This window comes from Maniola hyperantus, chromosome 9 (genome assembly GCF_902806685.2).
Source record: "Maniola hyperantus chromosome 9, iAphHyp1.2, whole genome shotgun sequence".
Classification (NCBI taxonomy): domain Eukaryota; kingdom Metazoa; phylum Arthropoda; class Insecta; order Lepidoptera; family Nymphalidae; genus Maniola; species Maniola hyperantus.
The window spans coordinates 1,171,081-1,183,221 of record NC_048544.1 but is presented as its reverse complement, the minus strand read 5'-3'; the positions used below and the strand labels follow the sequence as shown (position 1 = coordinate 1,183,221).

The window sequence follows — 12,141 nt, the reverse complement described above, 5'->3', positions numbered from 1 at the left end:
ATGTTAAATTAAAAGGTTAGATATCTTAAAACATTTTCAAAATAAGCCTCCATTAAGATTGCACAGTATTTTTCTGTTTTTTTTAAAAACTAATATAGGTAGTTATAGTATATTATGTACAATAAAATAAATAGAAACAACGTAACAAAAACGATCACTCTCCGTTCGCCAACATTACCATATTTTATCATCCGTGTATAGCACTACCACTTTGTAATATATAAAGTTGCATCGGCAAATTTGTTTACGCAGAAAAGCGCAACCCGACGCCGACTAAAACCGAATGTACACCACTACAATCGTAATCGTAATAATTAAATAAAATACAATCAAATTATAAGTCCCGCAAAGGCTGGAAAATAAATCATTGTCAAAATATCCAATAATGTGCTAAATAAGCTTTACACCAACAACTAACGCAACACAAATTGCAACAACTACCGTCAAATAAACTTAAAATAACAGTTTATTAAATAATTTAAAGCGTTACAAATATTATCCACATTCGTAACGGAATAACGATACACGTTACGATTATAATGCAATGTTCGTTATAGTTATAACGTTATAACGGTTATTATCGTTATCACGGTTATTATCTTTATAACGGTTATTAATAACGTTTATTATCGTTATAACGGTTAAATCTTTTAGTTTTACTTGGATTGTACACCAAACAAACTAATCAAAGTTTTATGTAGAATCGTATATTTCAAAGCGTCGCACATATGCTGTCGTTATTTTACGTTTACTACGCTTACATAGCGTTTTAATCAAATAAGAATGTTGACGAAGTGATAGCCCTGCGCTGTGCGCATGAGGAACTTTCCAGCTCATATGCCATACCTTTTCAAGGAGATCGGAAAACGCTACTTTGCGAAGCTGCACTTAATCGTACATTAACGGCGATTACGCACTGCACTTCGTGTTCTATCCGTCATCCGTGAGAATACCAGCGATCTACGACATATGTCATAAGCCAAAGTCCCATACAAAACAAAAAGGAACGTATTTTCTGAGTGCGTAACCGCCGTAAGCGTAAAATGACGATCACGCGACAACGATTCGACGTTCAATCGGCGGGAAACTCGTTACAACGATAAAATATAATAACGTTATACGTTATAACCGGTCGCTCGTTATAACGGTTACTCGTTATAACGAGGCGAGGGTCAGCCTGTGCCTTGTGACTTCTGTTCGAACATGGCGGCCATGTCGCGTATGTTGTATGATGGTGACACTTTTTCTCTCCTGCAAATTGAAAAAAATATTAAACACTACAAATCTTCGCTTGACAAACAAATACACGACAAGAATTTTCTTTTAAACATTATTCCCTCATTTATATTTAAAAACTAGCTGCCCTGGCGAACGTCAATTCAAATTTTTAAAATTTTTCTCTATGTAAGAACCACTTCAAGGAATATTATAAAAAAGAATTAGCGAAATCGGTTCAGCTGTTCTCGAGATTTACGATGACCAACACATTTAGTGATTCATTTTTATATTATAAGAGGTATATGTATATTGATACTAATATTGTCAATGCGAAAGTATGTGTGTCTGGCTGTCTGCTGGCTTTTTACGGCCCATCCGTTCAACCGATTAGAATGAAATTTGGTACAGAGATAGCTTGCATCCCGGGGCATTACCCGGGAAGGCCTACCTTACTATCACAGGCTACTTTTTATCCCGTAAATCACAGAGATCCCACGGTATTTTTAAAAACCTAAATCCACGCAGACGAAGTCGCGGGCATCATCTATTTCATATATAATAAATAAATAAATAAATCTTTATTTGTTCCAAATATACTCCTTGATTGTGCATGTTTTGATTTAATTCGTGCGCTTGAGTTTAACCTCAAAAACTTCAATTTGCGAAATGTTTACAAAAATTTATAACAATATTTTCCAAATCAACTTATATTCTACCACACAAAAATCAAATTGGAGAAAAATGAATATGGTAAATGATTTTATTAATTTCAAATGTTAAAATGAGAATGACTGCAATTTCAAACAAAATCAATCAACATTTAAGTGCTCAACCGTGGCGATAAAAATCATTTGTAATCCTAAATATTTATGTACGTAGAGCGTTGTCTCTGTCGTTGAGACCGACAAAACGTCATTTGGTATGAGTGACAGAGACAATGCTCTACAAAGCCGGAATATCATTCTAAAGGCCTATGTACATTACTTTCTGCCGCGTACTGTATTTATTACATTACATGACTCTCACCACTATACTCTATCCGAAAGAAGTTAGTGTAGCACTCTCTCTGTTACGTTATCCCATACTAACCATTTTGAGTCACCAACCAATCACAAGCGAAAGTATGTTTTCTAACTGAATTCCGAATGTTTTCTGACAATATTTCTGAATTGAATTTCGAATTTTATTGGTTGGTGCCTCAAAATGGTCGCCAATTGAGTTTTAATCTCTATCATTTGTATGGATTACGTAACAGAGAGAGCGCTATACTAATTTCTTTCCGCGGACAGAGTATAGAAAGTTTTGAAGACATACCTTTCCTGGTGGTTTCTCTCAGCGGCGTCCCCATTCCTGGGCATCTCATCTCCAGGACTAATTGGAGATGGAATGGTGTCCAAGTTATTGGCACTTCTCGCCAAAGAGAACCTCATCCTTTGCCCCAAATCAACCGTGTTCCTCCTCTCGAACTTAGGCAACTCCTCTTTCAGTCTCTCACAGTCTTTTTCATCCTTCTTCAGCTTGATCCTCGTTAGTTGTTCAGGATTACTTCTAAAGGATTGCGAACTATACTTTTCCCTTAAAAAATTACGTCTTTCTTCTTTGTATTTTTCGATACGCTCCCTACTCAACTTCTTTTCTGTATCGAAACCGATTAAGTTTTTTAAGTCGGTAGGCCTTTTCACATCGAATCTTTGTATTAGAGATAACTTATTTTCCGTCGTAGGCGTAATACTTTCTAATTTGGTCTCCGGTTCCTCCATATTTAAGTTCAAATCGGGCAAATATTTAGCTTGTCGCTTCACATCTTTTACTTCTAAACTTTTTCTCCTATCTTTTTCATTGCCAAACTCTTTGACAAACGCATTCTCATCCAAGGATCTGGCATTAGAATTTTTTGATAGTTTGTAAGTTTTCGGAGAAATCGGTGGCGGTTTCGTATCTTTCTTTCTTTCAGTTTTTTCCTCTGTTCTTTCTAAAGTGGGATACTTAACTTCAGTTTTGAATTTATCGAAGTTAAACGGTCCCTTTTGTTCCGTGGGACTCTCGAAGCGTATCGCCAGTTCCCTAACATTCAAGTTCTTAGTCGCAACTGGCGGTTTTATAACGTTTCCGTTCTCTTTTTCCAAACTTTCGTTCTCTTTATCACTACTTATTTCTACTTTATCACAGATTTTTAGAGTATCAACATTAATGTTTTCGTAATCGCGCTGTCTAGTTTCCTCGAACTCTATATTTTCATACACAGAGCAAATCTCCTTTTCCGGAGATTCTAATAACATAGCATTTACTTCTTCTATGCTTTTCCTAAAGAATTTCACTTGACTGTACACATCTATGTTGTCATCTACAGTGGATTCCGTCGGAGTTTCCAGAATGATGAGATCGTGGTTAAAATCGTCGGGTTGACAAGCTTGCTGCGTCGGCAGACTCGCATCTGTCTGTGGTATAGTAGCGTCTTCAACTATAGACAAATTTTTATCAAGATCTATATCTTCGTATACGGAATCTCTTTCGTTCGTTGGAGTATCCATATTCCCGATCGGTTCATAATCATCTGTTTTAGATTTTACTGGCGATCGGAATGTTATACTTATGGTCGATTTCAAGGGACTTTTTAACGGACTACCGGGGGAGCTTTTTGATGTGCTGGAAGATAGGTTTATATAATTTGGCCTCGTAAAATTGTAGCATTCGTACAATTCGTCCTGTTTGAAGCTCACGTTGGAGTAGCTGGACGAACTTTCGTGTGACGACGTCATTATTTTCATGACTTCACTCTCCTTTTTGTGGGAATTCTGATCGGAATTTGATGATGTAGAAACTGCTGAAAGTCTATTGAGGTTTTGGTAGCTTATATCAGTGGAATGCAAGGGACTAGCTTCGAGGCTATCGTGTAAGTTCTGTTCTGAGTAATCTCGCGCGTTGACATTTTCGTAATCTGCCGCTTTTAGTTCACACTTGAGACACTTTTCCTCGTCACAGTTGTCACAGTCGTTGCTTTTGATAGTGATAGTGTGTCTATTGTCGCTGACTTCAGAATCGCTTTCTAATGGGTCGTAAATTGGAGTAACAGGAGTTACGGGGCCCGAATTTAAAGTGCTCGTAGTCAGATTACTTATAGAAGAATTTTCTGCAGGCCAGTCTATTTTGATTAATGTTGAATGTCCGTCTTTGCCGTGCCACGTCAGTCTTGTAACAGATTTTTCTGGATCGTTTAGAACCGGGTGATGCATGCCGCTGTACCGGGCCGAGTTTTTTTGTTTTCGCGGTGAGTTCCGCTCTCTGCAAGCGGTGTTAATAAGCGTTGTTTAGTTCGTGTTAATCGTAAATATGTCTCCTAGCACCAAACTTGTGATTAGCACATCGCACCCCTAAATTAAAACTGTTTCAACTCAAAAACCTTGTCTTTTGATGTAATCTGCCTCTGTGGCCCTACCGCGATTGTTTGACAGCTACAATGTCACGATCGCAATCATCTCTGATTGGTTAATGCTCGCTCACTAATAGCTACAATGCATTGTTGCAACAAGAATCGCACAAATTCAGCCAATCAGAACAATTGAGATTGTAATAATGATTGATGCAGGTTTTAGACAATCGCCCTGCTGATCTCGATTATCTATGCGGGAAAACTGTAGTTAACTATGCTTTATGTAATATTCAAACAGTAGGTACGTGGCAGAAAATAATGTAAAAACCTTTAGAAAGAGATAGCGGTTTTGTAGAGCTATTGTCTGTTGTTGAGACCGAAAGAACGTCACATAGGCATGAGTGACAGAGACACGCTCTACAAATCCGAAATCTCATTCTAAAGGTCGATACACATTATTTTTTTGCCGCGTACTGTAAATAATTTTAATATATTCTGTAGCCACAAACTACCAGTTTTCTAAGTTTCTGAAAAAAGTGTTTTTTTCAGTTGAAAGTTTAAAACAGTTTCGACTTAGGGATGCGATATTACGATTCTCGCAATTTAAGGCTGCAATTATGACACTTCAATTGCCTTAGGTCAGGAATTTTAGTCTGTAGTAAAAGTTGCAGCCAATCAAATTGCGATGAGCCATTGATTGCTATCAAAGTTTGGTGCTAGGGGTGTTGATTTAGGGGTGGTTTAGAATGACGTTTAGTGTTGTGGTGTCGTCAAGCTTTTGTTTACCTGTGGTAGTTTTTCGGGTGTAAATATAGTAAATTTGACTATCCTGAAATAGGAATGATTGTTTCATTTACAGCCGTACTCAGAGTCGCTTAATCGTTACTTAAGTTTAGTTAAAACGAGACAGAGCTATATATCTCACATACATCTGTCTCGTTTTAACTCCATTTTAAGTAACGATTAGCGACTCTGAGTACGGCTGTTAGACTCGAACAAGGGCGATTAAAGTGGTTTATTTAAATTTTGTAATGTTGTCACTTTTGACAAGAATATAATGCGCTTGCCAAAAGTGACAGCATTAATTACTAAAAATGTGTGCTTGTACAATTGGGTATTTTCCTACTTTTGAATTTGATAAATATTATTACTTTATTATAAACTAGGATAAAAATATTGACGTACGCTGAAAAAAATATTAAAATCCAACAAAGATTTACAAAGTTACAGGCATTTTAATTTTGGAGTGGGAGGATCTTCTATCCCTTTCTCGCAAAACGAAAATTTGTATGAAACCGCACGAAGCTACTATAAGGCATTAGTAGGTTTGAAGTCAAAATGCTACATCGCTATCTCTGTCTACTCAGAAATATTTAAATGCTTATAACTTTTTTGTTATTTGATCGATTTAATTAGTTTTTTAGTTTACGTCATTATTTTTATCCTAGTTTATAATAAAGTAATAAAAAAATTGGGGTCAAATATCCATATTGGGCACATAAATGTAATCTGTAGGAATAAAATAAAAAGAAATAAGAGTTACATCCTACATTTTAGTTATGAAATTTTTATAGAGATATTCTAGACTATCAAATAATAAGTTATAGTACACATCATTCTAAAACACCCACGATTTAAATTATAGACTCAAGTTTTTTTTTACGGAAAAAGGACAATTAAAAACATACAATTTATTTTTATGAAATGATTCTCAGAGCATGCTAAATATTTTAAAGTTTTGTACATAAGAAATTATTTTCCAAATGTTTCGAAACTACATTTTTATATCTAAGATGGGAGATTTCAATATTAGGAACTAATTCTCTACGTAAAGATTTAATCGACTACTACTATGGAATGTAATATTGGTGGAAACTTCTTTTGTAAAAGTGAAATATGACGGAAAAACAAGCTTACCACGCCACCACACCCCACTTGAATAAAGTCCTTGTCTTCTTCTTCTTCTTCTTCCTTACCTTATCCCACGCTACGTGGGGTCGGCACAACATGTCTTCTTCTTCCACTCATTCCTGTCATTCGTCAATGTATAATCCACCTCTTTTTCACGCATATCCTCTTTCACGCAATCTATCCACCTTTTCTTTGGTCGTCCTCTCCTCTTTTTTCCTTCCACATGCATACTTAACATTCTTCTAGTGACATGGCTTTCTTCCCTCCGCATTATATGCCCATACCATGCCAGCCTATTACCCCTCATCTTTTCTACCACTGGCGCTACTTTCAAACTACCCCTTATATATTCATTCCTTATCTTATCCATCCTTGTCACACCACACATCCATCTCAACATAAACTCAAAATAAAGTCCTTGTCTAATAACTAATTATTGTAAAAAAAACATTCATTCATTCATTCACACTTTCGCATTCATAATCAATATCCTTAATGTTTGTCCTTCAATCACGTCGCAACGGAGCAACGGATCGACATGATTTTTGCATGGGTATAGTTTGAGACCCGGAAAGTGACATAGGCTACTTTTTATCCCGGGAAATCATTGGATCATCGATATAGAAGATTAGATGGTGGTGTCGCATTGGTGGGGTGGCATGTTAATAGTGTGTAACGTTCATGGCATAAATATATGGGTATCGACATAAAATACAGTTAAAATGAATTTCCACTGTACCTAAAATTATACTTTAGGAGCTTGAAAGGTAAAGTACGCGACAGGTCAAGATAGCAAACGGGGAGGGGACCCCCGCTCCTACGCTAACCCGGGTGTGCGAGGCGTCCCTCCGCTCATGCCGCGATTGCCATCTCAAACTGTCGCGAACTATACAATGTGGCTAATTCCGTTGTACACAAACTCTAAACTAAACTAAAATGACACGTCTAAATCTATTGCTATCCCTTTCATAATGTTGCTTGCGGAAAAGGATAGCACTAGATTTAGACCTGTTAATTTTGTTTAGTTTAGAGATTGTGTACAAGAAGAGAATCGACGCCATTGTGAGCTCAAAAAAAGTTATAGCTTTGCACACTAACAAATCAAATGATGCAATGGATTTGAAAGAAACGATTAAAACGGTATCTATGAATGATCGAAATGAGAATTACTTGAGATCAAAAAATTGTGAAATTAGCTACATTTTCAATAAATACAGTCTGGCTAATGAATGATACTAAAATGATAAAGGGTGAGACTGCTTTACTCATTAAGTATAAAAGAGCAGAATTATTTTTAAACTTAAAGATTAAGTAAAAAAAGAATTCGTCTGCTTTTTGCCGATACCCATATTTGTTTATTGTCTAAAGTTCTACAGAGTTGGTCTAAAGGGGGGCGAAAATGTGGTATCTCATTGCATTATCTCACCTCCTCTTACATTGTCACACTCTAAATTGTCGGACCTATTCCAAATAGTAAACGTTTGTTAGTACGAGTCCCGCAAATTGCTATTGCGCTGGAACCATGTCCCATTAACATCGAAATGACGTCAGCCGAAATAGAAATATACCATCAGCTCGAAACTTCAGTCTACTGCTGACGTCACTAAAATGGCGGCCACGCGCAATAGCAATTTGCAGGACTTAACACAGAGAATTCAACCTCAAGAGTACGCATATACAAGGTTTTGCATGAAAACAAAATGTCGTAAAATGTTGGCGGGGGCAGGGGAGAATGCTTTGTTGTGATTGGTGGACTCAAAAGTCACGTAATCAAGACAATGTGCGGAATGAGGGTACCGAACGGGCGTGGGCAGACTTTTATGCTATGCAACTGCCTAAGCTTGGAGATCGGGGGTTTCCGGCTTTATTAGGCGTCTAGGTGGTGGTCTGTGGTAACCATTGGATTGTCTTTGGTGGTAAAGCGCAATGATTAGCTCAAAATGCCAGAGAAAATGGTTTGAATATTTTAGTATGGAGCCTAGTCTACCTATAGTACGCGACAGATTGAAATGTCAATCGGGAAGGGAACGCCCCGCACACCCGCAAAACCCCCCGCTAACGTCTCCCCGACTCATACTGCTATTGCCATAATACAGTACCCGTAGTACAAGATTTTACGTCTCACCAAACCAAACCAAATTCGAGAGTCGAAATACTTCCGCGTTACAGTAAAATGGACCTAAACAGCCTTGAATTGAAGTCAAATATTCAATGCCACTGATTTTAATTTCGCAATGTTTCCGCTTGGAGCGCTGGCTGTAGAAGTGTAGACAAACTTAAGCTTTAAAACAAGGCATTTAAGATCCAGTTTACTGTAACGCGGAAGTATTTCGACTCTCGAATTTGGTTTGGTTTGGTGAGACGTAAAATCTTGTACTACGGGTACAGGTTTTTATAGGCCGCTATTTTGGAAAAATATAAAAATGGCGGACTACTAGGTAGGTAAAAATATTCCAAGGAGGAGTTAAAAGCTAGAACGTTTGGTTTCCCATTGGCATGAAAATGGAAAATTGAAGATTTTTCAAGCCTTTTTGCACAACTACAAAAAATGGCGTCGATTCTGATGTTTTCTCTAAACTAAACTTAGAGTATCTGCATGTTTTTCTTTTTAATAGTGCTAAAAAAGGACGGAACGTGAATTTCACATTTAAAGACGCTAAATTTTAATGCGCTATACAAATTTGAACAAAAGGATCGCGACTGGCACCTAAAGTCACGAGGTATGACAGCTCTAAACTAAATGAGGTTTGTCTGTCCCTTTCTTATTAGTTATTACAGTGGTAAGAGAAAGATGCGAATTCTCTAAAATTTAGTAGCGCTCAGAATCAATATCGCAAATATTTAGCATACTATAAGATTAATTTATATTTAAAACACCAAAAAATATTATAATACGACATAGAATGCTTTTATAATACAAGAGGAATATGAATGAGTCAAAAACTAATGAATTATGCGATGAAAGTAAATGCGTACCTGAGTTTTACGTTCGCGAGTGCCGTTTGGAAATCCGACGTGGAGGACAGAGGACTGTCCCGGTCTTTGCAAAGCCTGTGAAATACAACAAATACTATAAATATAAATAATAGGAATAGTTATGATAACTACTAGTGAAATCAGCGACTTTTCATCAAACGCTTGCTTAGTAAGGGAGCTTGTATGAAATTCATATAATGTAAGACATCACAAACATCCATACTATCTATACTAATATTATAAATGCGAAAGTGTGTCTGTCTGTCTGTCTGCTAGCCTTCACGCTTCACGCCTAGTCACGGCCCATCAGTTCAACCGATTTTGATGAAATTTGGTACAGAGATAGCTTGCATCCCGGGGAAGGACATAGGATACTTTTTATCCCGGGAAATCTAAGAGTTCCCACGGGATTTTTGAAAACCTAAATTCACGAGCACGCAGTCGCGGGCATCATTTAGTTTGACATAATTTGATTAATTTGACGTACTTTTTTAGTTAAATGGATAAATTAAAATGGTTAGCAGACTTAAAACTAACAGCGGACGTGGATTTTACGAATTTTCAAGACGCTCTATTTAATAATCTAATAATAAAAATTATAAAATAATGTATTTTTGACATAGGCATGATCCCCATTCTACAGTGCGACAAGGCTATATTGGCGCGTGGCGAAAATCGGAACTAACGTTGTCGTCAAGTGTCCCCTTTGTTCTTGTTTGAATATTCTACATCTCGTGAGGACACTCCGGTATCAGATTGAACTAATTGAAAAATCCTATTACAATGTAAAGGATTATTTAAATGATAAGCAAGCTTGGGAATGAGTTGCTTAACGACTTTGTGATAGTTCTAATAAGTTTCAATAATTTTGTAAAGTGGTGATAATAAAAAGAATACCCGGCTGAGTTTGTTGTGGGCTCTTCTCAGACCTGGGCGCGTTTGGAACCTTCTTAGCTTTAGTTTTAAGTTTGCGTTATAATTATCACCACTATATCTTACAAATCTAACACTATACCAGACAATCCTGTATGCTCCTAAAAAAAGCATATTATACAGTCGCAGACTATGTAAACGATAAAAAAGCTTGGATTTGACTCGCTCCAGCAATGCACGGGGCTGCAATGGCTTGTATAGTACGGTATGATAACATTGTAAATTGAAAAATTAAAAAGAGCAACCGCCGAGTTTCTTGCTGGTTCTTCTCGGTAGGAACGGCATACCGAACCAGTGGTAAATTAAAACTACCTGACTATTCATAAGCACTTTTAAAAAGTTTACATGAATAAAAAAACATTCTATTCTATTCTATTCTAATCAATAAGAGTAATTTATTACCTATTTTGAATAAATCATTTGACTTTGACTTTGACTTTGATATCCCTTGTATATTATATTACCTCTTGGGCGCAGCGGGGCGCTTGTCGGGCAGCGCCGTGTCGGGGTCGCCGTCGATGTAGCCGAGCTGCGCCACTTGCTGCTCTAATTGCTCTAGCGCCACGCGTTTCCTGATAAATGACCATTTATTAACCGACTTCAAAAAAAGGAGGAGGTTCTCAATTCGTCGGAATCTTTTTTTTTTTTTTTTTTATGTATGTTCCCCGATTACTCGAAAACGCCTGGACCGATTTTGAAAATCCTTTTTTTGTTTGAAAGGGTATACTTCAAAGTTGGTCCCATTTCAATTTGGTGAAGATCTGATGAACATCTTCGAAGATAGATACTGGAACTCCTCAACGGATAAGAATAAATAATTGCACGCGATCAGTGTAATAGCTTAGTAAACAGTAGATTTTTAACCAGTCATAGCATAATTCCATGGGACCACTAAAAATTGTGAAATAAAAAATTTTTACAAAAAAAATAAAAACCGACTTCGTTACACAAACACTAAAAATTGAAAAATAATTTAATTTATTACCGAATATATTATGTATACAAGAGTTAATATAGTTCCATAATAATATTTTTTGGGGTCGGTGCCAATGAGGTGCCATTGTGGAGTCCCATAAAAATATGAAGTCTAGACGATTCGCGCAGCTAAAGCTAATTGGCACCGGCACCAAAAAGTATTATTATGGAACTATATTAACTCTTGTATACATAATATATTCGGTAATAAATTAAATTATTTTTCAATTTTTAGTGTTTGTGTAACGAAGTCGGTTTTTATTTTTTTTGTAAAAATTTTATTGTTACTAACACCTACAAGTCTCGAAGCTTCAAGTACCTACGTGTTTGGGTCCCTTGACACTTTTTTTTGGACATCGGCATCATCGCCATTCTACTCGTTCGGCACGTTTTCACCGTTTTCATTGTTTCGTAATTTTCGAGTACATTCCGTTGTTTACATCATGGTACCTAGTTATGGTTCGCCCATCTGTGTTAGATTAAGACGTACCTATAGTGTTCCACGAATGTAAATTGCGTGGTCAGCGTCTAGACGCGGTGGCGATCTGCGCGTCGCCCGATTATTATTTCATTATTAAAGCAGCCTCAATATCGGCTTTACGTGTTTTAATTAATCATTTTCCCTGATGAAAAACTCAGGGAAAACCCTAAAAGCTCCCGTAATCAAAAGTGGCGCAGCCCGGGACGGATTTTCCGACTTAAAATCGTAAAGGAAAATTCGTAGAACCAAAACAAATAAATTTTCTTTTGTGACGAGT

The 12,141-nt window shown here is 36.9% G+C and overlaps 1 protein-coding gene across 3 annotated transcripts in view; it reads right to left on the bottom strand.

Moving 5' to 3' along the window:
* Nucleotide 1: 1 nt before the first annotated feature.
* Nucleotides 2–12,141, bottom strand: part of CdGAPr (GTPase-activating protein CdGAPr) — a 53,698-nt gene continuing 41,558 nt past the window's right edge. For all 3 annotated transcript variants that reach the window (XM_034972070.2, XM_069500822.1, XM_069500823.1), the window contains 4 exons: nucleotides 10,873–10,980; nucleotides 9,476–9,550; nucleotides 2,533–4,500; nucleotides 2–1,251 (listed from right to left, as the gene is read on the bottom strand). In XM_034972070.2, the coding sequence (XP_034827961.1) occupies nucleotides 1,173–1,251; nucleotides 2,533–4,500; nucleotides 9,476–9,550; nucleotides 10,873–10,980 (2,230 nt within the window). In that variant the 3' untranslated portion in view covers nucleotides 2–1,172. The remainder of the gene's footprint in view (nucleotides 1,252–2,532; nucleotides 4,501–9,475; nucleotides 9,551–10,872; nucleotides 10,981–12,141) is intronic.